The sequence below is a fragment of the Saimiri boliviensis genome, chromosome 6 (assembly GCF_048565385.1).
Source record: "Saimiri boliviensis isolate mSaiBol1 chromosome 6, mSaiBol1.pri, whole genome shotgun sequence".
NCBI lineage: Eukaryota > Metazoa > Chordata > Mammalia > Primates > Cebidae > Saimiri > Saimiri boliviensis.
This window is the reverse complement of record NC_133454.1, coordinates 118,101,685-118,125,788: the sequence shown is the minus strand read 5'-3', so window position 1 is coordinate 118,125,788 and position 24,104 is coordinate 118,101,685. Positions and strand designations below refer to the sequence as shown.

The 24,104-nt window shown below is 37.9% G+C and overlaps 1 protein-coding gene across 1 annotated transcript; it reads left to right on the top strand.

The window, feature by feature from the left end:
* The first annotated feature begins 1,573 nt into the window (after positions 1-1,573).
* Positions 1,574-9,442, top strand: OR5B21 (olfactory receptor family 5 subfamily B member 21). The gene has a single exon (XM_074401496.1). It carries the CDS (start codon positions 2,225-2,227, stop codon positions 3,155-3,157), a length of 933 nt encoding a protein of 310 aa, XP_074257597.1. The 5' UTR covers positions 1,574-2,224; the 3' UTR covers positions 3,158-9,442.
* Positions 9,443-24,104: the final 14,662 nt, after the last annotated feature.

Sequence of the window (24,104 nt, the reverse complement as noted above, 5' to 3'; positions counted from 1 at the left end):
ACTAAGCAGTAATATTTGGCCAGAGTAAAGTTCTAGACCTTAAACCAGTCTCTTCACCTCCCTGAGCCTCAGTTTCCTCATGTCTGTATCTGTTAACTATCTATCTATCTATCTATCTATCTATCTATCTATCTATCTATCTAGTCATGCAATAATTAAATTAAGAAGTGAATGCAAAAAGAGTTTTATAAACTTTAGAACCACTGTTTTTTATAAACTTTAGAACAGTGGTTCTCAATTAGGGGAATGTTACTCTTCAGGGGACATTTGGCAACATCTGGAGACATTTTTGACTGTTGCAAATGAGAGGTGGTGGTGTTACTGGAATCTAGTAGGTAGAGAGAGGACAGGGAAACTGCTAAATATCTTATAATGCACAGGACGGCACTCCCCCACCCCCCAGCACACCCTGCACCAAATAACTGTTCTGCTCATAATGTCCATAGTGCTGAGGCTGGAGAATCAGGCTCTGGAATTGTACAAATTTTACAGTTAAGTAGTTGCGTGACCTTGAGGGACACCACATCCTTCTGTTTCCTAATATGTAAGATCAGAACACTGCCTGTCATAGATTACAGATATTGTGTCTGCTGAATTAGAGAGTATACACACATGTCAAAAGTCAAAAGAAAAAAAAGTCAAAAAGGCTGGATAAATATAATGGAAAATGCTACTGGTCAAAAAGTCAATTGATGCATAACTGGGTAGTGATGTACCAAGCTGACTGAGCCAGTTCTTGTGAAACTAGCCACATCATGTGTGTGTGATGGCCATCCAAAAGGACAAGCTATGCTATCCCCTTCTTTTTGTTACTCTTCAAGGTAAGCTAAAGTCTAGCAGAGCTGAAGCATTTTCTCCTTCTAATTCCTCTTTTCTTTTCCAAACTCTTTCCCTCCTCTCTTCTCGGATTTTCTCTCTCACTTCTTCTGAGTCTGCTCCCAAAAAGCCCTGAACACCTCAGGTTGAAGAACAAAAATAGGCCAGAAAGAGTACTCTAAATTAAGGACACAAGCCTGTCTCCAGGCCTGACCATCTGCAAACTCACTGTTACTCCTGAATATTTTTCATATGACAAATCTAAGCTAATATTTTGTCCCAAAGCACAAACCCAGTGAGACAAGAGGACAACAGTCTGTTTGTTGTGGAATAGAGCATGAGAAATATTTACACACTTTCCTATTGATCTTCTGTTTGATTCACCAAATATTTATATATTTGTGTGAGGGTCCATGGCAGGGTGGGTGGACCAGAAAGGATGAAGACAGTTATGGCCCCAAGGGGCTTAGAGCTAGTTGAAGAGTGAGTGGTTGCCCAACTCATTGTGCAATAATCAGCCAAGACTGAAGTGCTTTGAGGATGCAGAGAAGGGAGGACTTAACTGTAATTAGGGTCTACAACAAAGACTTCTGATAAGGGGTAAAAAAAATACATATGTATATACACAGATAAACAAAAACATTTGTATATATTAAATTCATAGTTTTGTACTAAATATATATATATATATATATATATATATATATATATATATATATATACATACTCACATTTACATATACCATATTCCCTTTTGGTTGAACTACTGTTTAGGGAATAATTTATAAAGGCATCAAAAGTTGTGGTTAAGATCTTTGGATTTAGTATCAAACAGACCTTGTCCTGCCAACACCTTGATTTTGGCCCAGTGAAACAGATTAGAGACTTCTGGCCTCAGAACTTTGAGAGAATTGTGTTGTTTTGAGGAAAAAGAAATTTGGAAAATCTTTAGTGAGGCTGTACTATTGGAAGTAGAATGTGGAAGACAATAAGTGATGGATTTTTAAATGTTTAATCATTAAATACATACAAAGTTATAACCATATCATAATTTGACTTTATATGATGTAAATATGCTGAAGAATTCAAACTGAATGTATGGACTTTGAATTCAGCAATATAAAGGGGCAAACTTTGATTCTGACCCCTAAATAGACTATCTTGTTCAATATTCAGCTCCCTGAGCCTTAACTTTCTTATCTGTAAGATGGGCATAATAGCACCCATCTCATATGAGTTAAAAGCTATAATATACCAGAAGATTTTAGCATGAATCTTACACACAATACCTTCTCTCTATACACTAGTTTTTTTACCTTTTTATCATCCCATAATCCCGTCTCATACTTTCATTTGAATTTTGTTGCTGCCTCTTCTTTAATCATCAGGCTGATTCAAATTTGTCACAATGGAGAATAGCACAGAAGTCACAGAGTTTATCCTCCTGGGATTAACAGATGACCCCAATCTTCAGATACCCCTCCTCCTGGCATTTTTATTCATCTACCTCATCACGCTGGTTGGCAATGGGGGAATGATGGTGATCATCCACTCAGACTCCCATCTCCACACTCCAATGTACTTCTTCCTCAGTAACCTCTCCTTTGTAGACTTGGGTTACTCATCAGCTGTAGCCCCCAAAACAATGGATGCATTGCAGTCAGGGGACAAGGTCATCTCCTACAATGGATGTGCAGCTCAGTTCTTCTTCTTCGTGGGGTTTGCCACTGTTGAGTGCTACCTCCTGGCCTCTATGGCCTATGACCGCCATGCAGCAGTATGTAGGCCCCTTCATTACACCACCACCATGACAGCAGGTGTGTGTGCCCTCCTTGCTATTGGTTCCTATGTCTCTGGCTTCCTCAATGCCTCTATCCATACAGCAGGCACCTTCAGACTCTCCTTCTGTGGTTCTAATGAGATTAATCATTTCTTCTGTGACATTCCCCCACTCCTGTCTCTCTCATGCTCCAACACACGCATCAGCAAGTTGGTGGTCTTCTTCGTGGTGGGCTTCAACGTCTTCTTCACCCTCCTAGTCATCCTCATTTCTTACTTCTTCATATGCGTCACCATTCAAAGGATGCGTTCTGCTGAAGGGCAGAAGAAAGCCTTCTCCACCTGTGCTTCCCACCTCACTGCTGTGTCCATCTTCTATGGTACAATAATCTTCATGTACTTACAGCCCAACTCCAGCCAGTCCATGAACACAGACAAAATAGCCTCTGTGTTTTACACAGTGGTGATTCCCATGCTGAATCCCTTGATCTATAGCCTTAGGAACAAAAAAGTGAAAAGTGCTCTCTGGAAAATACTCAACAAACTTTACCCCCAATATTAAGTGTGAGTGGGATGTAGGCAAGCAATTAAGGGATAAACTTTCTCTCACTCCTAAATGCCATCATGACTTTTAAGATTTGGCTGGTTTCAGTTCTTTCTTCCCCAAGAACAGTGGTTACTTCTGCTATCAGGAGATGTAAAAAGCAGCACATTGAAAAGTCTTACAAAGATAATCTTGTATTTAGTGAACAGCAACATGAGACAGTAAAGCTTTTCTTGATTTAGTTTTTTCATGTGGTTCAAAGCAGAAGGTGGAAGCATACAACTGAATGTGCTGAATTTTCCTAACCATATTTTTAACTGTAAGAATTTTTCATTCACTATTAAACTTGGTGGAGATCCCACTTTCATTTATAATATTTATCAACTAAACATGCAGTATTGTTCTTTTTAATTCTTTGTTCTGTGAGTTTGAAAGTTGGACTTTCTAATGCAGACAAAGGATGTTTCAATAGTTTAAATGATATTTCAGAGAAAGTTGTAATTTAAAGGACAGAGCACTAAATCGAGTCAGGTGGCTGAAGATTAAATCCTTCCAACCTCATGCTCTCCCTCCCCTACCACATTCCTACCCTTACTCACTGGTCATGTGCCTTTGCAATTGCCATTCCCTTTTGCTAAGGTGTTGGGAAAACAATAAACCTTGTCATATACAGATGTATGAAAACATTTTAATAGATAAATGACTTAAACTTTAACCTTTCTTCGGAGAGCCTACACTATCTTCTGTGTTTCTTGTTTCTAACATAATTACCAACACTTCCAGAAGGTTGAGAGAAAAAAAGAGCTATTTTCTCTAGAACTATGAAAAAATATATTTATCTTCTGAATTAAATGCTTGCATTTCTTAGCACCCTTAAGTTTGGTGAATCTATTATGAAGATATGTAATAGCTTTCTGGGCTATCTTTGCTTTTATTTTTTCAATAATTCAGCTTACCTCTGGGTCTCCATTGCATTCTGGTGTTCTGTAATTAGATGCTACAATAATAAAAAAGCCTGCCTGGAAATTTGCTTCTTAAGATAGGAACAGGATGATGACTCACAGTGCTGGTCCACCTTCAGGTCTTGTTTCATGTGCTAGATGGTGTTAGTGAATGTGTGTGCTTGGGAAGGGACTGGTGATTAATTCCACTTCTCACATATCAACTGCTTGATGGTGTTTATAACTATAATTAATCTAAGTCACCACAATGGGTCATGATTTCAAAATCTCCCCAGACAACTCAAGAAATTAATTTTTACTTTATAGATGAAAACCAGAAATCTTGGTTGGCTAACTCAGGTGGTTTAAAACATCAATTTAGTTTTGAGATTATTCAGCTACATTATGCACAGGGCAGCCTCTGTCTGAGGTGGATAAATCATAAGTCTTCTGGGAAAAAGAGCAAAGAAGGAGTCGTGGAACATGAGGAACATGGGATAGCTTTCTCTGGCACATGGTTGCCAACACCTGAAAAGATTAGGAGGTACTGAGCCCAAGGCCTGTAAAACCTGTATCTGCTCAATTCACCCTCCTCCCTCCCCTCTTTAGCAATGAGGCCCATCCAGCAACACACAAGGAAGAACAGCCTTTAAAGGCTAGGATCCACTACCTATAGGAATCTTTCTCACTGAAATCTACAGAGCTCAATAGTGTCTGCATTTGGAGAAGAGCCTGGGAAACAGCTATTCAAGCACTGGGTGCATTCTAATCTCAGCTACACAGTTCTCCTACTTGATATAATTGACTTTTTTCCCTCCTCTTCCTGCTCCTCCTTCTTTACTTCCTTCCTTTCTTTCTCCTTCTCCTCTTTCTCCTTCCCAACTTCTTTCTATGTCCAGCCCAAGCAAGAACTTTTCTCACCAATAGGCCTCATAGAGCTCTACAAAAAATTAAAGTCTGGAGTCTGTATAGCTATTCCAGCATATATTAAGATGTGTATCTGTGCATGTTTCTTTCTTTCATAATTTTAATTTTTCTTTCAATAGTTTTTGGGGGTACAGGTGGTTTTTGGTTACATGGATAAGTTCTTCAGTTACATGGATACATGGGTAAGTTCCTGCAAGAAGATTTTAGTGAGCCCATCACCGGAGCAGTGTGCCCAATATATAGTCTTCTATTCCTTCCCTCTCTCCCAATCTTCCCTCATCGAGATCCCAAAGTCCATTTTATCATTCTTATGGACATATATCTTTATGTCTCTATACCTCAGTTCAGGCAGGAAAAGTGTGGGTCTCCTAACAGTCAAGGGCCCAATGCTTACATATTTATATTTTATGTTGAAATCACCTCAAACAAGTGTTCCATCTGACTACAAATAGGTATAAAAGAGTAGTATCAAAAGCTGGATGAAAATTCTAATTATTCTTCATCAGTTGTATGACCTCAAGAAAATCATTTAGTTTCACTGAGCCCAATGTACAGGATAAAGTGTGAAGATAACATGAAATTAAGTTTGTAGATGTGCCCATGATAATGAATGTGTATTTCATACCATTGAGATTCCTATATTAGCTCTTTGCCTAGCTGTCCTTGGACTTCTCATTTTGGCTCTTGAGCTGCCTGAGCAAAAATGGCAAGGACAGCTAGGTAAAGCCCGTCCCATCCAAGTCCTAGCTTTTATTTTCATTTCTTGTGTAACTTCCTGCCCTCCAAGTTCCCAGATCTACAGCAGACACATTTCAAGCTGACATTACCAGGTATTCATTTATAGAAGTTACTCAGAAGGAGATGTCTTGTCAGCAGCAAGACATCAATTCACAAACTATACATTACTGTGGGGAGCTCTTCCTTTCCACATAGGAAATCTGCCAGATGGAGACTAAATGCACATTTGGTTAATAACAACACCCACCCTCTCCCTGCAGGAATGGCCCGATGAATGAGAGACCCTGTGTGTAGGGCCTGCAGCTCAATGCAGTGCAATAAAAACACAGGGACTTCCTACCTGAAATGTTCAAAAGAGAATGTGAAAACTCATAAATCAGCGCCGTTATTTATATCAGGCTAGATTATTCTTTTAAAAATGGCTTATGATTGAATTATTCAAAATAGAATGTTCCCTTTGTGCATTAGAGGACTCGTTGAGGTTTATGTATTGGGAATGAAAAATTAAAATGTTAGGATTCCTTGGCAATTGAAGCTGGAATTTCAGAATTATAGACTCTTTAGCCAAAGGCTAAAAGAATTTAAAAATTATCTAAACCAATCGTCTCATTTCACAATTGAGAACCCTAATTTTTACAGTTTAGCTTGCTTAAACTCACTAAGGGCCAAATCTGGTTTGACACTTTTTCATATTTTATAAAGTTCTTGTTGTATAAAAGACATTTGATACTTTTGTTTGTTCACCGTGATATAGTTATTTGTGCTTTAGTTTTGCAGTGAAGGAAATCAAAACTTTGAGAAGTTAACTTACCTGTCTCCTGTAAAAAGAGAAACCGAGATCTGAAACTGAGTCTTTGCCTTCCCTGACCAAGGCTCTGAAAAAATAAATCACCGTGTATGTTAGTAAATTTCAATGGAGGTCTTATTTCATGTGTAAATCACTTATAACCTTTCATGATGAGTCCTTGTCACGTGGAAGGCACTCTGAAGAATACAAACAAGCACAACTCTAAGATGTAATTCCTACTTCCACAGAATAAAGCCTCTTGCATATATGTTGACTGAGGTAATGCATTTTGAAATAAAGTTTTTGAAAAAAATATATTTTATTGTGTTTTAGGTTTTGGGGTACATGTGAAGAACATGCAAGATTGTTGCACAGGTACATACATGGCAATGTGATTTGCTGCCTCTCTCTCCATCACCTATATCTAGCATTTCTCCCCATGTTATCCCTCCCCAATTTCTCACCCTCTGCTGTCCCTCCCCTAGTTCTCCCCCACAGACCCCAGTATGTGATGCTCCCCTCTGTGTGTGTGTGTGTGTGTTCTCATTGTTCAGCACCCGTCTATGAGTGAGAACATGTGGTGTTTGATTTTCTGTTCTTCTGTCTGTTTGCTGAGAATGATGGTTTCCAAGTTCATCTATGCTTTGCAATAACTTTACCAGCAGGAATTTTCCCAATATTCCACAAAGCATGAATGGATCAGGGCATATTTCTTTTCGGTCCTGTTATGTAGAGTAAGCTCTTTGAGTAATGCAGCCCACAGTGATAGGCAAGCCTCAGCCAATGTTGACTGGACACAATTTGCAGAAAAGACATGGTGTGAAGTTGATGAAGAAGCCAATTGATATTCAATATTGTTCCTGCTTCAGGAGCAACTTACAAATAATGTGGTGGAACAGAGGTTATACCTCTAGGTAGGTGATAGTTCAAGGTATTTGTGGCCATTATCAAATGAGTAGTATAGAAAATAAAAATTAGAACTCATCAGGGACAAGGAAGAATCCTGTGTGAAGGGGAAGATCCTCAGAGGAAGTGAGACTTGAGACCACCTCTGAAAGAATAATGTAGATAGAACCCAGAATTTCAAGATTCCAATCTTATTTTCCAGTCAAAACTATACAAATTGCCGGTGGTGAAGCTGATATAAGCCACTTATGTCTGAGCCAATTTTCTTATCATCAAAGTAAAGATGATAGCACAGCCATACCTTCCTTAGGGTGTTTCGAGGGCAAAGGAGATAATGGGTAAGAAAGCATCTTCAAAATTGCCACCCTCTTTTTAACTATAGTGTTTCCATTAGTAATAATATTATAAGCAGAGCTAAATGGTGAGTTCCTAATCAACCATCAGAACTCAGTTATGGAGGTAGGATTGTACATGCCATATTGGCAGGAGCTGGTAAGAAAGTTGACCATTCAGATTAGAAGAGGGTGAACCACTAATGTCTCAGTCCATTATTTCTACAGGCAACTGGAACTTTTTGTCATCAAACAAAGTGAAGAGACTGGACCTTTGAGAGTAATTGCATCCCTATAGAGAAATCATACTTTTACAGATAAATTCCTGTAGGATCTCACCAATCAGGTATCCAGATCCAAGCTCAAGAATTCTGCCTTCTGTTCATAACATAGAATTTCTCAGTTGTTAGTCTGTGATTATTTCACCAAACTTGTGTGGGGATAAGATATTTGTAGCATATTTAATCAAAGAAAAAACTTATTGTATGTGCATATGCATACATATGTGTGTGTGCATATATATGTGCCTATATATACACATGTAAGTGTGTGTGTGTGTGTGTGTGTGTGTGTGTGTTTTAAATTTTCCAGGTACTGGTAAGAAAAAGACAGATAACCCAATAGAACATACAAAATTTAATTATCCAATCTATTTTTTCATGTTCATTTATATGGCCTATCTACAGTTTGGGGTAGTGACAAATTATGCCGATAGGAACATTTTGGTCATGTATCTTGGTGCACAAATGCATTACTTTTTCTAGGCAAAGTAGAAAATACCTGGAAGTAGAATTGCTGAATTGTAGGGTTTATTCATTTTCAACTTTTGTAAATAATGTGACAGTATTTTTCAAAGTAGTTATACCAATTTTTACTCCTATGAACAGTGTGTGAGAGTTCTCACTGCCAGTACTTAGTATTACTGGAGTTATAAATTTTGCCAGTTTGGTTAGAGAATAGTGTCTTTAATTGTTGTCTTAATTTGTACTATCTTGATTACTGCTGAAGTTTAGCACAATTTTGTGTTTTTTCCCCAAATCTTTCACATTTTTATTTGCGTAAAAATGAACCACAAATAAATACAAACAAAATAAATGGAAATGAATATATGGGGAGTTAATTCCTAACCAGATGATAGAAATCTTGGTGTTTGCTTGGTAACTGTTGTTAAACTGAACCTAGAGTTTTCTTTTTGATATTTGAAAGAGCTTTCATTTTTAAAATACACTCATAATAATAAGAATTTAGTGGTAATTTTACAGTGTGCAAGCTATGAGGCCTAGTAGAAGAACACTGTGGTCTCTGAAATTAAAAAAAGAAAACTAGGTTTATGTGCTGCTATCATCTACTCTCTGGACACTCTACAAGCTTCACTTTCCTAATCTGTAAAAGACAACAATAAATTCTCAGAAAGCTACTAGGAGTAATAAATTAGTTAAGGAATGTAAAGTATCTAGCAAAACACATGGACTAAATAAATATCAGTTCCCTTCCCTCTTCCCCCAACCCTCACTTATTTAAACAATATTCACTGAGTGCCCACAGTGGACTATTTCTTACATAGGTAGCCTACGAATCAAGCAAATATAATTAACACATACTTTGGATCCTAGGTCAAAATGTGCTAGCTTTGAAGTGGGGATGGACAATGGAGTGAAATAAAGAGCTCAGAAGAAACCCCACATTTATATATACATACGTGTGTGTGTATGTGTGTGTGTGTGTGTGTGTGTGTGTGTGTGTGTGTATGCTGAGGCCAGCACAGTGGTTCATGGCTGTAATCCCAGCACTTTGGGAGGCTGAGGCCAGCAGATCACCTGAGGTCAGGAAATCACCTGCGGTCAGGAGTTTGAGACCAGGCTGGCCAATATGGTGAAACCTCGTCTCTACTAAAAATACAAAAATTAGCCAGGCATGGCAGTAGGTGCCTGTAATCCCAGCTACTCAGGAGGCTGAGATAGGAGAATTGCTTGAACCTGGGAGGTGGAGGTTGCAGTAGCTGAGATTGCACCACTGTACTTCAGCATGGGCAATAGAGCTATCTATCTATATCTATATCTATATCTATATCTATATCTATCTGTATCTAGCATACATATGTATGCTGCATCCTTGGGCCAACATTAGTGAAGTCCATATCAGTTAAAGGAATATGTTGGATTTTGCCTGATTGGTTTGAAACAATTGTGATGACATGGTCAGAAATAGCAAAGAAGTGCTTGTCCACACTGCCATGTGTGTACCTATGCAACAATCTTGCATGTCCTTCACGTGTACCCCCAAACCTAAAATGCAATTAAAAAAAAAGGTGAGAAGTTTGTCCCATAATATGTTGTATTTTAGATGCTAACATGTCTCATATCTGGGGATGTGCCTCAACACTTAGAAACCCGAACTGGGAGCTCAGAAGAAAGGTGAAAGTTGAGACTGGGTAGATAAGGAAACCAAATCAACCTACATATTTTATGTACCTTTTTTGGCATACCAAATTATACACACACACACACACACACACACACACACACACACACATATATATATATATAAAATTTGTATTATACATATTTATGTACACACATATAAGCATTATATATACATGTATGTATAAATAAAAATATATATATATACACACACACACCAAAATATATATTGCAGTAAAAATGTTAAAAAGGTAAATCAAAGATAGTTCATATATTTTAGAAAGTTATATAACTAACTTTCCGTTATAAACTTTTCTGTATATGTTATATTTCACACTTCCAAATGTTTAGAAACAGATAGACCCAACAGAGCTCCTGTATTATAAGAAAAGAAATCAAACGGGAGACAAGACCTATACATAAGTAATTTTAATTCTATGTAGGAAATAATAGAAACCAACAAGAGATACATATAAAATGCTATAATAATAGATGAAGGGTAGATTCTAGGGTTGGGAATTGAGGAAGATAACTTTACTCTGGACAAGAAAGAGAGATACACTAAAACAGAAAAGATATCACACAGATGCATTTAGCAAACAGTGGCTGGCTGGAGTATATCTGTGGAGAGAAGCAATGGAAAACAAGTTTGAAATGGTACATTGGTGCCCAACAGTAGGGATATTATCTTTCAAATTGAGGTTTTCAAATTTAAGCTATAGATTCAAACTTCACTAAAGAAATTCTGCATGTCGTACAGATTGATGCCGAAGTTAAGGCAGAGTCTCAACTACTGTAGAATATTTAAAACAGCTTGCCTTATGCACCTATGTTAAAGTAAAGCATTTGTTTGCTTTAGAGGAAATTTTCAGCATTTTATGTATGAGCACATATCCACCTAAAACATTGTTTGAGCACCTGCTCTAGCAAATATTGGTATTTTGTGTATCCAGAATCCATTTTCCTGCTTAAAATATCCTGACTTTCTCGGAGAATAATCTCTTTCTTGAAGAATAGATTGGTGGGAGAAGAATGTCTAGTTCCTTTACCCTCTCCACCCACAAGTCTATGGAAGCTGAGGCAAGGATAACCTTTCCTGCCCTGTCCCCTAAGGGGATTCATGGAAGTACAGAGAGATTCATGGAAGTACATAAAGAGGAAGGCTTGAGTCCTAAGCTCAGCCAATAAAAAAGTTACAATTCCCATGAGTTTTAATCTGCAAGGGATGGAAAGATAGCATCAAGGCTTGGAGCTCATTTGCTTTAGCAAGGAAATTCTGGTGGGGCCATTCTAAGACACGACATGGTTCTTTGCTTCTGAATTCTGTTCCTCAGCCCTCTGAAATGCTTCTGGTTCCTCCATTTTGCCCAGTTTCTCCTTGCTTTTGCAAATGTCTTGATATCCTTTCAGTTACCTCTTTTTCCCCTTTAAGTTAGTGTCTATAATGAAACAAAACTGATACTTCTAGCTTATGAGACTTCCATGGTCAGTACAGTGAACAAGAGAGAAGTCACTTACTGAGAATGATGGTTTCCAGTTTACAGAAAACCAAACATTGAGTGTACTTTGTTCAACACTACTCGTATTGAACAATGAAAACACACAGACACAGGGAGGGGAACATCACACACTGGGGCCTGAGGGGTGAGGTTCTAGGAAAGGAATAACAGGGGGTTGGGGAGATTGGGGAGGGATAGCATTAGGAGAAATACCTAATGTGGGTGACACAGTGATGGATGCAGCAAACCACTACCATGGCACGTGTATACCAATGTAACAAACTTGCACTATCTGCACATGTACCCCAGAACTTTAATTATGATAAATAAACAAACAAACAAATAAATAAATAAACTTAGCAGAAAATGGAGTAATTACCAAGGCATCCATTTTGTAATTATTTTCCTTCTTGCTAAGAATGATAATAAAGATCTGGAAATTTGGTAAATAGGATGAAAGAGATCTTAGGGCTGTTTTTGTTCCACTGTTGCATGCTACTGACTAGGAAGTTGAGGCCTGGGTTGGAGAAGTGGCCTCTGAATTGTGGCCTCTGAATTCTCACATCCAGGAAGTGACAGAGTGAGACTTTATACAGCATTCTAACTCTGCATACCACCTCATACACCACAGCTGCTCTGGCTGGTGGCCACAGAAGCATTTTTATTACAAACATATTTGTCCTTATAAACCCATTACTGATTCTCTGTTTAGATAGTGGTCACTTTCTATCTGACTAATAGATGAGCCTGGCCAAAACTGGGCAATGTTGTGTCCAGGAGCCAGTATGTTGACTTTCAAGTTAACTGCAGCAACCACTTCTTTTTAGGTGCCTTGTTGGCTGCTCTTCAGATTTCTCTCTTCAATTCCAAGCACGTCTTATGTAAATAATAGTGTCTCTTACAGTGGATGCCATGGTGTGCTACCTGGATCTCATAGCTGAACTCCTTCCAAGAATTGCCTTAAGTCGATGGGGCCACCTCCCCTGAGTTTATGGCTCCAGGTGAAGATTAAACAGCTGTAGAAGTGTCACCCAAGATTGGCCAGTGAGTAGTACAAAGGCCTGCTTCTCTGGTCCCATTTCCTTGGCACAGCCCCTAAGGACAATCTCAGCTCCCAAGCACCCTGAAGGACTGGCTGAGGCCTTTGCTGAGACTGCATCGCAGCCCGGTTTCTCCCTCTGTCTGATGCTGCTGCCATCTCTCTCTTGCAGATACTGTTCCTGAGAGTCCTTGCTGGACAGCCAAGGTCTGCACATGCATCTATCTCAGAGTCTATTTCCCACTGAATCCAATCTGCGAGATCTCCTCACTCACTCTTTTTTCCCATTTGAAATAGTTATTTTGTTGTACTTTATTTTATTAAGCTTAGTGGTACATGTGCAGGTGTGTTACATAGGTGAGCTGCGTGTCATGGGGGTTTGGTGTACAAATTATTTTGTCACCCAGGTAATAAGCATAGTACCTCATAGGTAGCTTTTTAGCCCTCTTCCTCCTTCTCATCCTCTAGCTTCAAGCAGGCCCCGGTGTCCTTTGTTCCATTCCTTGTGTTCCAAGTAAGAACATGCAATATTTGGCTTTCTGTTCCTGTGCTGGTTCACTTAGAATAATGGCCCCCAGCTCCATCAAGGTTGTTGCAAAAAACATGATCATGTCTCTTTTTATGATTGCATAGTATCCCATGGTACATATGTATCACATTTTCAGTATCCAGTCTACCATTGATAGGCATTTAGGTTGATTCCATGTCTTTGCTCTTGTGAATAGTGCTGCAATGAACACAAGAGTGTATGTGTCTTTATGATAGAACTATTTCTTTCTTTCTTTTTTTTTTTGAGATGGAGTTTCGCTCTTGTTACCCATGCTGGAGTACAGTGGTGCGATCTCGGCTCACTGCAACCTCCGCCTCCTGGGTTCAAGCAATTCTCCTGCCTCAGCCTCCTATAGAACTATATTTCTATTCATCTTGGTATATCCCCAGTAATAGGATTTCTGGGTCAAATGATAATTCTGTTTTCAGTTATTTGAGAAATTGCCATACTGTTTTCCACAATGGCTGAACTAATTTGCATTCCCCCCACAGTGTATAAGCATTCTCTTTTCTCTGCATCCTCACAAACATCTGCCATTTTTTTTTTTTTGACTTTTTAGTAGTAGTCATTCTGACTGGTGTGAGGTGGTATTTCATTGTGGTGTTGATTTTCATTTCTCTAATGGTCAGCGATATTGAGCATCTTCCCATATGCTTGCTCACTGTATGTCTTGTTTTGAAAAGTGTTCATGTCTTTTGACCACTTTTTAATGGGGGTTGTTTGTTTTTTGCCTGTTAATTTAAATCCCTTATAGATTCTGGATATTAGACCTTTGTTGGACGCATAGTTTGCAGATATTTTCTCCCAGTCTGTAGGTTGCCCTTTTTATTCTATTTGTTTCTTTTGCTGTCCTCACCCACTCTTAATTCTATGATAATTTCTGATGGCCAAATAACGTTTTACTTTTTTTTAAGATTGTGATTTGTGTTGCTAAGAACATCAGAGATAAAATTTTAAATCTTTAGACTTGTTTCTTGTAGTAAACAGTAAACAGTGGCTGGTGTGCACAAAATTCACATTTCCTAGAGAGGTAAAGAGGCTTAGAAGCTGGTCGCTCCTCAAATACTTCCTGAGGGTTTTCTATGTGCTGTGAGCTCTGGTGGGCATTGTCACCTTTGTCGTTTCTCACAATTACCCTGTTAACGTTCAGTTTGTTATCCTAGTTTTATAGTTGATAAAACCAAGGTCCAAAAATGTGAAGCAACTTATCAAGGATTAAGCAGATGAAGAAGTGTCATCATTTTCTACTAAATGATAACCTGTGACTTATGAATACAATTTTCCATTTTACAGATGGTTAAACTGAGGCTCAGGAACAAAGATACTAAGTGATAGATCCAGGATATCAATCCACTCTTTTGCTGACTCTACAAGCCTTTTACTCTATTCATCTCCCCATCATGCTCTACTTTTTTCAGATGAGAAAACTAAGGAAAAAAAAAAAGATTCTCAAATGGCTTTTCCCATGCCATATAGCTAGCCTGGTGGTGTTGAGTCTAGACTCCAGATTTTCTATCTCCCACTCCACACCACCAGCTAGCTCTCCTGCTCAGCATGCTCAGAATCTGTAGGACTCCAGCTGCCTTTTCCAAACACGGTCAGTGCAATGGCATTCTCACTTTGACAGCAAAATTCCTCACCAAATATAAAACTGAAAATGTAGGCCACCTGTCCATGTGATTGTATTTCATAACTTAGAGCTAAAAATAGCTCTCAGCTTGCTTGGCCTGTATATAACATATTAAAAGCTCAAATTCAAATTCACTTGCTTCTTGGATTACTGTTAAGATTATGGCTTTCCAGACTTCTTTCTCTCACATTCTATCTCACCCAGCAGGGAATGGATTGTGCTTGTCCACATTATTTTCTATGTGAATTACTGAGCTCTTATTTTCAAAGATGAATTGCATGACCTTATGCTCTTTGCTGTACCTGCAGAATTCATTTTTGAGGGCACAGACTCTAGAACCAGTCAGTGGGGGAAGGCTGTGTATCTGTGGGCAAGGCATGAAACCTTTGTCTTAATTTCCTCATCTGTGAAATGGAGATAAAATCACATATTTTCTGAAGCTGTTTTGAGAAGTAAACAAACTAATTCATGGCCAGTGTTTAGATACATTCTGGACACACACAGAGAATGCACAAATAGGATAACTAAAAACAAAAATCAGCAAAATAAAAAATCGCCACCGCATAGCATAACCAATTTGTCCTAGTTTGCCTGGGACAATCTGTTTTATTATTGGAAGCCCCGAATCTCAGGAAATTTCTTAATTCTGGGCGAATTGGAACAGTTGTTTACTCTGTTCACCATCAATGAAACAAACAAGAGGTTCTGAGTAATTCACTTATTCAAAAAGTGTTTATTTGTAACTAATAAATTCTAGATAGTTTGATGGTATTTTAAAGGTAAACATGACAGAAATGTATTCTCATGGAACACTCAAGCTAATGAGAATCATGAAAATTGGCCAGTTGTGTATGTGCTGCCCTGAAAATTAGCATGAAATGGACAAAGAGTATAACTGAGATTCATTGTATCCAGAGGGACACAATACAGGAATTTCATGGATTACACCCTTCTGTCTAATACTGGCATTGTTCCCCCCCAAGCATAAATGCTATGGTGAATTAACAGGGTTGCAAAGGAAAAAGCTTTCTATAAGCAGGTAAGTTAAACAGCTTGCTGTTACATTATTACAGTACTTCTCCGCATCTTTAATAGCCTAATGAACACTTACATCTCTTGAATGGGGATGTTTTAAGTATTGTTTCCAAATGTTTTAGGCTTTTCAACAACAGAATTATTTTAAAGCTCATGTGATGGTATCAATATTCCATAGGGCTTTGACAGAAGAAAAATCGAAGTGGTATTGGGCATTGAACATAGAAAGCTCAGAGTAGGAAGAAAAGTGCCAAACCCCAACTCCTCATAAATAGAGACAGTCATCATGCTTCTGTCATCAGAGCCAAAGCTGTGGTTCTTAACCATTTTTCTTTTGGTTCATGAACCTCCTTTCAGAATTTAATGAGCACATGGATGCACAGAGGATAAGAAGCTTCAATGCAGAGCCTTGAACTTTACAGAGCATACTGAAGAGATGCTGAGTCTTTTTAAGAACTTAAAAATCGCTAAGTGAATTTTCATCCTTCCTATTAGCAGAGATGGAAAACAACCTGCAGACTGAAGTCAATACTAACACAAGAAAGAAATTCCAAGTGTGGACTAGCATGGGATAATAGTGTAGAATGCATAGAAGCAGGACTTAGACAAAATATAGTCACTTTCATATATAGACTGCTTACTATATGCTTTATCTTATTTAATCAAGAGATATTTATCATGGCATTTAGGCTGTGGCTTCTGAAATCAGACTTCTTGGTTTTGAATATTGTTTTTGCCATTACTAAAATATAATTGCTAAAATGTCTCTAAGTCTTATCATTCCTATCTATAAAGTAGCAATCATAAGACAGTGATATCTTTTCCATCAGGCTTGTAGAGGTTACATGAAATAATTATCGCAACCTGATTTCTAACTCATAGCAAAGTTCAGTAAACATTACCTAATATTATTCATGTTATTATTAGGTAGACATTATCCTTAGCATTTTCATCTCACAGAAGAAGTAATTGAGAACAGGAGTGATCTACAGCAGATTCTTCCTATCAGCCCCATTTAGGGGTTCATTACTGACGAGAAGCTGGAAAGCAGTGTCATATATTTCAGCCTCAATTTTTTTCTCAGAAGAAATTATGTTAATAAAATAACGTTCTTGGTCTCTTTCTAAATTATTTTTCTCTGAGTCACCCTTTATGCAAGTGATATTTATATCTTTGTGAATCACACCCAGATTTGTGTGGGTTCTCTACTTGGGTCATATATACTTTAAGTGTGTCTTTACATTTTAGGGGCACCGGGAGATTTTTTTTTTCTTTCTTTCTTTCTTCTTTCCTTTCTTTCTTTCTTTCTTTCTTTTTTTTTTTTTTTTTTTTTTTTTTTACAACAGATCTATAACCTTAAGATACTCTCTTCTGATTTAGGAGGGACCTTCGTATCCCCAGGACGTGCTGCAGAAGTCATTTCTCACAGGCCTCTGATCTTTCCACTGTCCCACTTAGAGAGCAGAAGTAAAAAGGAGAGAGAGAAGCCACTGAAACAAAAACATTCTGTATTTTAAAGTCAGAAGCAAATATCTTTATATCCTTTTTCTTTTTTAAGATTTTGATAAGAACACATGAAATCTATCCTCTTCATAAATGTGTAATAAATATTTACTTATATTTTATTTATATATAATATATACTATTTATAAATACGCTTCATGAATTTGTAACAATACTATATTGTTAACTATAGATAAAATGTTGTATAGCAGATCTTGCATAACTGAAGTTTGGTTTTTTTTTTTGGTTTTTTTTTTTGAGACAGAATCTCACTCTGTCCCTCAGGCTGAAGTGCAGTGGTGCTATCATAGCTTACTGTAACCTTGAACTTCTGGGATAAAGTGATCCTCCTACCTCGACCTCCCAAAGAACTGGGATTGCAACTGTGACTGTAACTAGCCACATAATGGAGACTTAATACCCTTTGAGCAACCCACCGTTGACCCCTCCCCCACCCCTAGCAACTGACATTCACTCTCTATTTCTGTGGGTTTGGCTATTTTAGATACTTTATAAAACTGGAATCAAGTGTATTCGTCCTTCTGTGATTGGCTTGTTTCACTGAGCATAATGTCCTCCAGGTTTATCCATGTTGTTGCATATGGCGGAGTTTTCTTCTTAAAGGCAGGTAGTATTCTAACAGGTTTCAGCTTCTGATTTTTCCTCTGTCCAGCCTATGCAAGAGAGCAAGAGAAAGGGAGAGGGAGAGGGAAAGAGAGAGTAGCCAATGAAGCATAAACGTTCTGTGACTATTTTTAAGTCAAGAGTGAATGTTTTTATTTATTCTTAAATAAAACAGAAAAACACCTCTAAAACCCTTGGAAGGTTCATGATTATCTGCCGACCAGTGTTTGTTTCATTCGTGAAGTATTTAACTAAGTCTACATTCAAAAGAAATCTTTAAAGAGCACTCCAGAATGTGTGTAACTCTGCCACAAGAGGGCTAGTTTGACTTGGCCAGGCAGCCACTTGAATTCCATCATTCATTGATTGATAGGCTTATTATTTCAATATACATTTGTGAGGCACCTGCTATATGCTAGACCCTAGCATGCATATTGGCTAGCTCATAGTGTACATACTGGTGGCTGGATATGAAGGGTGACTTTTATTCTCTATGCAGTCACAGATGTCATTTTGTCATTTCTGTGTTTCCTTCCTGCTTTGCCATCTCTCTGGTGCTCCATGCCACAGGACGCTCACTTTAGATCATCTGGACTCTCTTTCCTTGTGGCTTCATGGATTTGGCCAGTTGGTGATTAAAAGCCAGGAGGAAAGACAAGTTGAAGTCTTCATTCCTTCAACTCTCTGCTTGCTGGGCCAGAGATTTCTAGTAGCTGAATTTTTCTACTGAAACTCACACCCCTGCCAGGCTGCCCCTTTCTTATGGCTACCTTTTGCTGCATAAGAAATAATGTTATTTCTATATAGATGGTTATCATTATTTGAACTTCTTTATATCACATATAAATCTACTAAGATTGCAAATAAGATTTTCTATCGGCATGTGATTTAAATTACAGGATAAATATTCTTTAACTGTTGCTTTTTTTGTTACAAGAAACATTAACACTAAAATGGAAACTTAATTGTGACTTCCTTATTTCTTAACTGTTTACTTCATGATTTTTGTATTTTAGATATAGTTGAAGGCACAATATTAGTAATAAGGTCAAATGTATAACTATAAATAATAATATGTTTTAAAATCTTTTTTATGTGTGAAAGGGACTCTTTTTATGTTTTTTAATTGCATTTTAGGTTTGGGGGTACATGTGAAGAACATGCAAGATTGTTGCATAGGTACATATGTGGCACTGTGATTTGCTGCCTTCCTCCCCCTCACCTATATCTGGCATTTCTCCCCATGCTATCCCCCAACTCCAACTCCCCACCCCCCACTGTCCCTCCCCTATTTCCCTCCAACAGACCCCAGTGTGTAGTGCTCCCTGCCCCATGTCCATGTGTTCTCATTGTTCAACACCCGCCTATGAGTGAGAACATGTGGTGTTTGATTTTCTGCTCCTGTGTCAGTTTGCTGAGAATGATGGATTTTTAATTGAAGAATAATTATGTGTATATATGAGGCAAAATGTGATGTTTTGATATATGTTTACAATATGGAATGGTTAAATTAGGCTAATTAACACATCTAGAACTCACACACTTATTATCTTGTGGTAAAAATGTTCAAAATTGACTTACTTAACAATTTTAAAATATGAAATGCATTATTGTTTATTATAGTCACCATTCTATGCAATGATTTGCTAAACCTTATTCCTCTTCCTTAACTGAAACTTTGTACCCTTTGATCAATATCTCCCCTTTTCCCATTCACCTCTGTCCCTCCTCAAACTCTGATAACCTTTGTTCTGCTTTCTGCTTGTATGAATTCAACTCTTTTTTTGATTCCACAGATAAGTGATCATATGATATTTGTCTTTCTGTGCCTGGATTATTTCATTTAGCATGATGCCTTTCAGGTTTATCCAGGTTGTCACAAAAAAACAGGATTTGCCCCCTTTTAAGGTTGAATAGTATTCCATTGGATATATAATTATCAAAAAGATGAGTGGTAATGTGTTGGTTAGGGTGTAAAGAAAAGGGAACCATGGTGCACTGTTGGTAAGAATGTAGTATTATTTGCAAAACCTTCTGGAAACAGTATAGGAGTTCCTCAGAATATGAAAAATTGAATTACCACATAACAATAGGTTTTAAATTCTGTATTTACCATGCTCTGAGTCCTGCCATTTGTGAGTTAATCATTTTCTTTCTGATGGGTTTCAGTGGCTGTCTCTGTATTTTAAGTGCCATGATCATATATCTGTTTTCATTAATTGATCTCCTCATCCTCTCACCCTATGCATAATTGCAGAAGGACTATTCTACATGTGCTTCCAACTTCACTGTAGTGTAATGAAGGTTAGGATCATCCTCCTCCTGTCTTTACAGCTCAGAGGCAGCCCTTCCATGGACACAGACAAAATTACATTCCTACTTTGCCATAGTCATTCCTAGCCTGTACCCTCTGCCATAGACTAAAGAACAGGGAAGGTCAAAGGGCCCTTAGGAAAATTCTTGGGAGAGCAAAATCTCAATTAAGGTACAGCTTTCTGAGAGCATAACAACCAGAATATATTTTATTTCACTTTTTCACATTTGCAATGGCATATTCTTCAAGATTCATACACCATTTCTTCAACTGCTGGGGAGAGCCTGAGAATTTGCTGAGCATTGACTCTGGTCAGGCATTTTTAATTTTATTTAATTTTTATAAAATCTATCTTAAGTTTGTGCTATAATTCTCATTATTTAAATGAGGAATCTAAAACTTAAAGGGACCAAAAGCCTTGCTAAATAGCTGATAGAGGCAGATTCAACATCCAAACGTGTTGTCTGTCTGACTTCAAAGTGTATTTTTTGAAAACTGCATTCTTCTAGTTTTACTTTTTTAGGGGTGGGCTTTTTATTTTTAAAATTTTTATTCTTAATTATTATGTACTCATTATTATGGGTACACAACAATATATATTTTTGATATTTTGATACAGGCATACAATGTGTAATGATCAAATCAGTGTAATTAGGGTATCCATCATCTTAAGTACTTATCACTTCTTTGGTCATTGCCATCTGACAATATAAGCTCTTGAGGTCAGAAACAGTGCAGTTCATCTCTCCATCTCTAGCACCTAGCTGGATGAAGATGTTGAGTAAGTGTTGGAATGGATGTATGCAGTCAAATACCAGTTTGGACAGTTTCAGTTCTCAGCTGAAAGGTTTTGGAACATTCGCTTTGCCTGATCCACTGATGTCTCCCAAGGCAAATATCTGTGGCTGCTTCTGTTGATGTATTTCTGTAGTGTAAGCAAACCCTGAATTTGGAAAAAATGCCTGAGAGATGAAGGAGACTTCACCAGAATTTGCTGTTGGATTTTCCTCTTTCTGGATAACATGGATGAACATTCAATGGAATATCATGGCTGAGCTGAACCTATGTTGAAGTATTCCTTTCATATCTGCTGTCTTATTCATCTTGGGCTGACTTTCTCAGTTTTGTTGAAAGAAAGAAACATTTGTTTCTTGTCTGCCATTTGAACTGCATTCTATAAGGTATTCCATCTATTTTTTTGGAGAGAAATGCTTTTTACTCAAATAATTATGTGGTATGTGTGCTCATCTGTTTATCAAGTGTCAAACACTGTTGTAAAACAGTAAGCTCTCAATAATTTCTGGAGGCTGAGTATCATGATTGATTGCTTGAGTTTTGCATGCTAGGCAGAGTAATGATAATTTAGAGATGAAGCTAATGTGGTAGACTGAGGTTGAATCAATCTTCAACAAAGGCCTGCACTTTGAGGGAATGGAAAACACAGGTTCATAAGGTTGAGTTTGTTATACTCCATGGTTTATTTAGATGGGTATTTGTGATGATTAATCCTGAGTGTCAACTTGATTGGATTGAAGGATACAAAGTATTGTTCTGGGTGTGTCTGTGAGGGTGTTGCCGAAGGAGATTAACATTTGAGTCAGTGGACTGGAAGAGGCAGACTCAACCTCAATTTGGATGGGCACCATCTAATCAGCTGCCAGCATGGCTAGAATACAGAGGCAGAAGAAATTGGCAAGATGACTTGCTGAGTCTTTCAGCCTTCATTGTTCTCCCATGCTGGATGCTTCCTGCCCTTGAACATCAGACTCCAAGTCCTTCAGCTTTTGGACTCTTGAACTTACATCAGTGATCTGCCAGGGACTCTCGGGCCTTCGGCCACAGACTGAAGGCTGCATTGTCTATTGGCTTCCTTACTTTTGAGGTTTTGGGACTCAGATGGCTTCCTCGCTCCTCAGCTTGCCACCTATTTTGGGACTTTAGCCTTTTGTGATTGTGTGAGTCAATACTCCGTAATAAACTCCCATTCATATATACATTTATCCTCTTAATCCTTTCCTTCTAGAGAATCCTGACTAACACAGGCATTTAAGAGGTACAAATAGAAAACTCAGTATCTTATTAAGGAACCATGTTTCTTGGACCTCAGCTAATCTAGACTACCGTTCTCCACTTTTTCTTTTTTGGCCTCAACTATATTTTATCTCTTCAGAGATTTCATAGAGTTTTTATATTATGTTCTAGAATCTATCAATTTCCTTATCACTCTTCTAGTATCTCCAGGACTGGCTGGAGAGAAAAGCAGCAGGTACTTGCTGTTTGACTTTTGGCCTTAAGATGTACTTTAATATTTTCTGTAATAACTTTATTTTGGGTTAATGAATGGCACAGTGACGTTTGAGCACACAATTTTTTTGTTAAGTGGTGACTACAAAATAAGAAGCTATTTTAATTAGTTTAAAAATATTTGTGTGTAATATATTTATGTTACAGATGTTTCTTATATTTCAAATTGTAAGGAAGGAAAAATTAATTTTCCAATTAGAGAAACATGGAGCCCTGTGGGAGGTTCTCTTTGAGCTTGAAGGTGGTCTTGGAGAAGTCATTGGGAATTTATGACCATTGGTCAAGACATGTTTGGGAATGCCTGGTTGCTGGCAAAAATGTTTTGCTGCTTTCAAGGTAAGGCCATTTGAGTCATGCCCAGGACCTAGAAAAAAAAAACACAAAACTTCAGAAAACGATTTTCTTTATCCAGTTGGAGTAGCAGTTAAGGGAACTTGTTCGCTATTAAGCTGCCAATAAGAGGGATAGCTCCAGACAAATAAAACAAAGATATCTAGCCAAAGAAGATCAATGGACAATCAATAAGTGGCTGGCAAGTTTGAAAACAGAATATAGAAGACCAAGTGCCAAGTCTATCTGACAGGGCACCAGCCAATGTTTTAGGGTGGCTATGTTTGATGCAGCCTCCCAATAACTAAGACATTGTGCATAGAACTCGTCAGGCCTATTAGGATTTTCCTAATAAGATACTCAATTTTCACTACAGAGTGAGGGTCAAAATAATTCAATTAACTCAATAATTTTTGTTGAGTACTGTTATTAGTCCATCTCACACTGCTATAAAGACATACCCGAAACTGGGTAATTTATGGAGAAAAGAGGTTTAATTAACTCACAGTTCTACAAGCTGTATAGGAGGTATGGCTGGGGAGGCCTCTGGAAAATTACAATCATGGCAGAAAGTGCAGGGGAAGGAGGCACAATCTTTACATGTCAGGGCAGGAAGAAGAGAGAGCAAAGGGGGAAGTGCTACACACTTTGAAGCAACCAGATCTTGTAAGAGTTCATTCACTATCACAAAACAGCATGGGGAAATTCACTCCCGTGATCCAATCACCTCCCTCCAGGCCTTTCTTCCAATATGTGGGGATTACAAATCAAATGAGATTTGGGTGGGGACACAGAGCCAAATCATATCAAATACTTATTGCATGTACTGTTTAAGGGTGCTGAGAACACAATAGTAGACAAAATAATAAATATACCTGCTCTTATGGAGTTTATGTTCTAGCAGTAGGAGAAAGACAAAACAAATAAAAAATGTTTGTGAGAATGTTGTACATACTATGGAAGTCAATAAAGAAGGAAGGGTAGGGGGTACTTGATGCTGATGGATTTTCAATTTCAACTTGATTGTAGTAAAACTATAGAGCTATGTGAACTGATGCTAAAGGGAATGCTTTCAACATTTTAACT

Excerpts from the sequence above, each read along its gene's own strand:
- OR5B21 (XM_074401496.1), top strand. The coding sequence starts at position 2,225 with ATGGAGAATAGCACAGAAGTCACAGAGTTTATCCTCCTGGGATTAACA.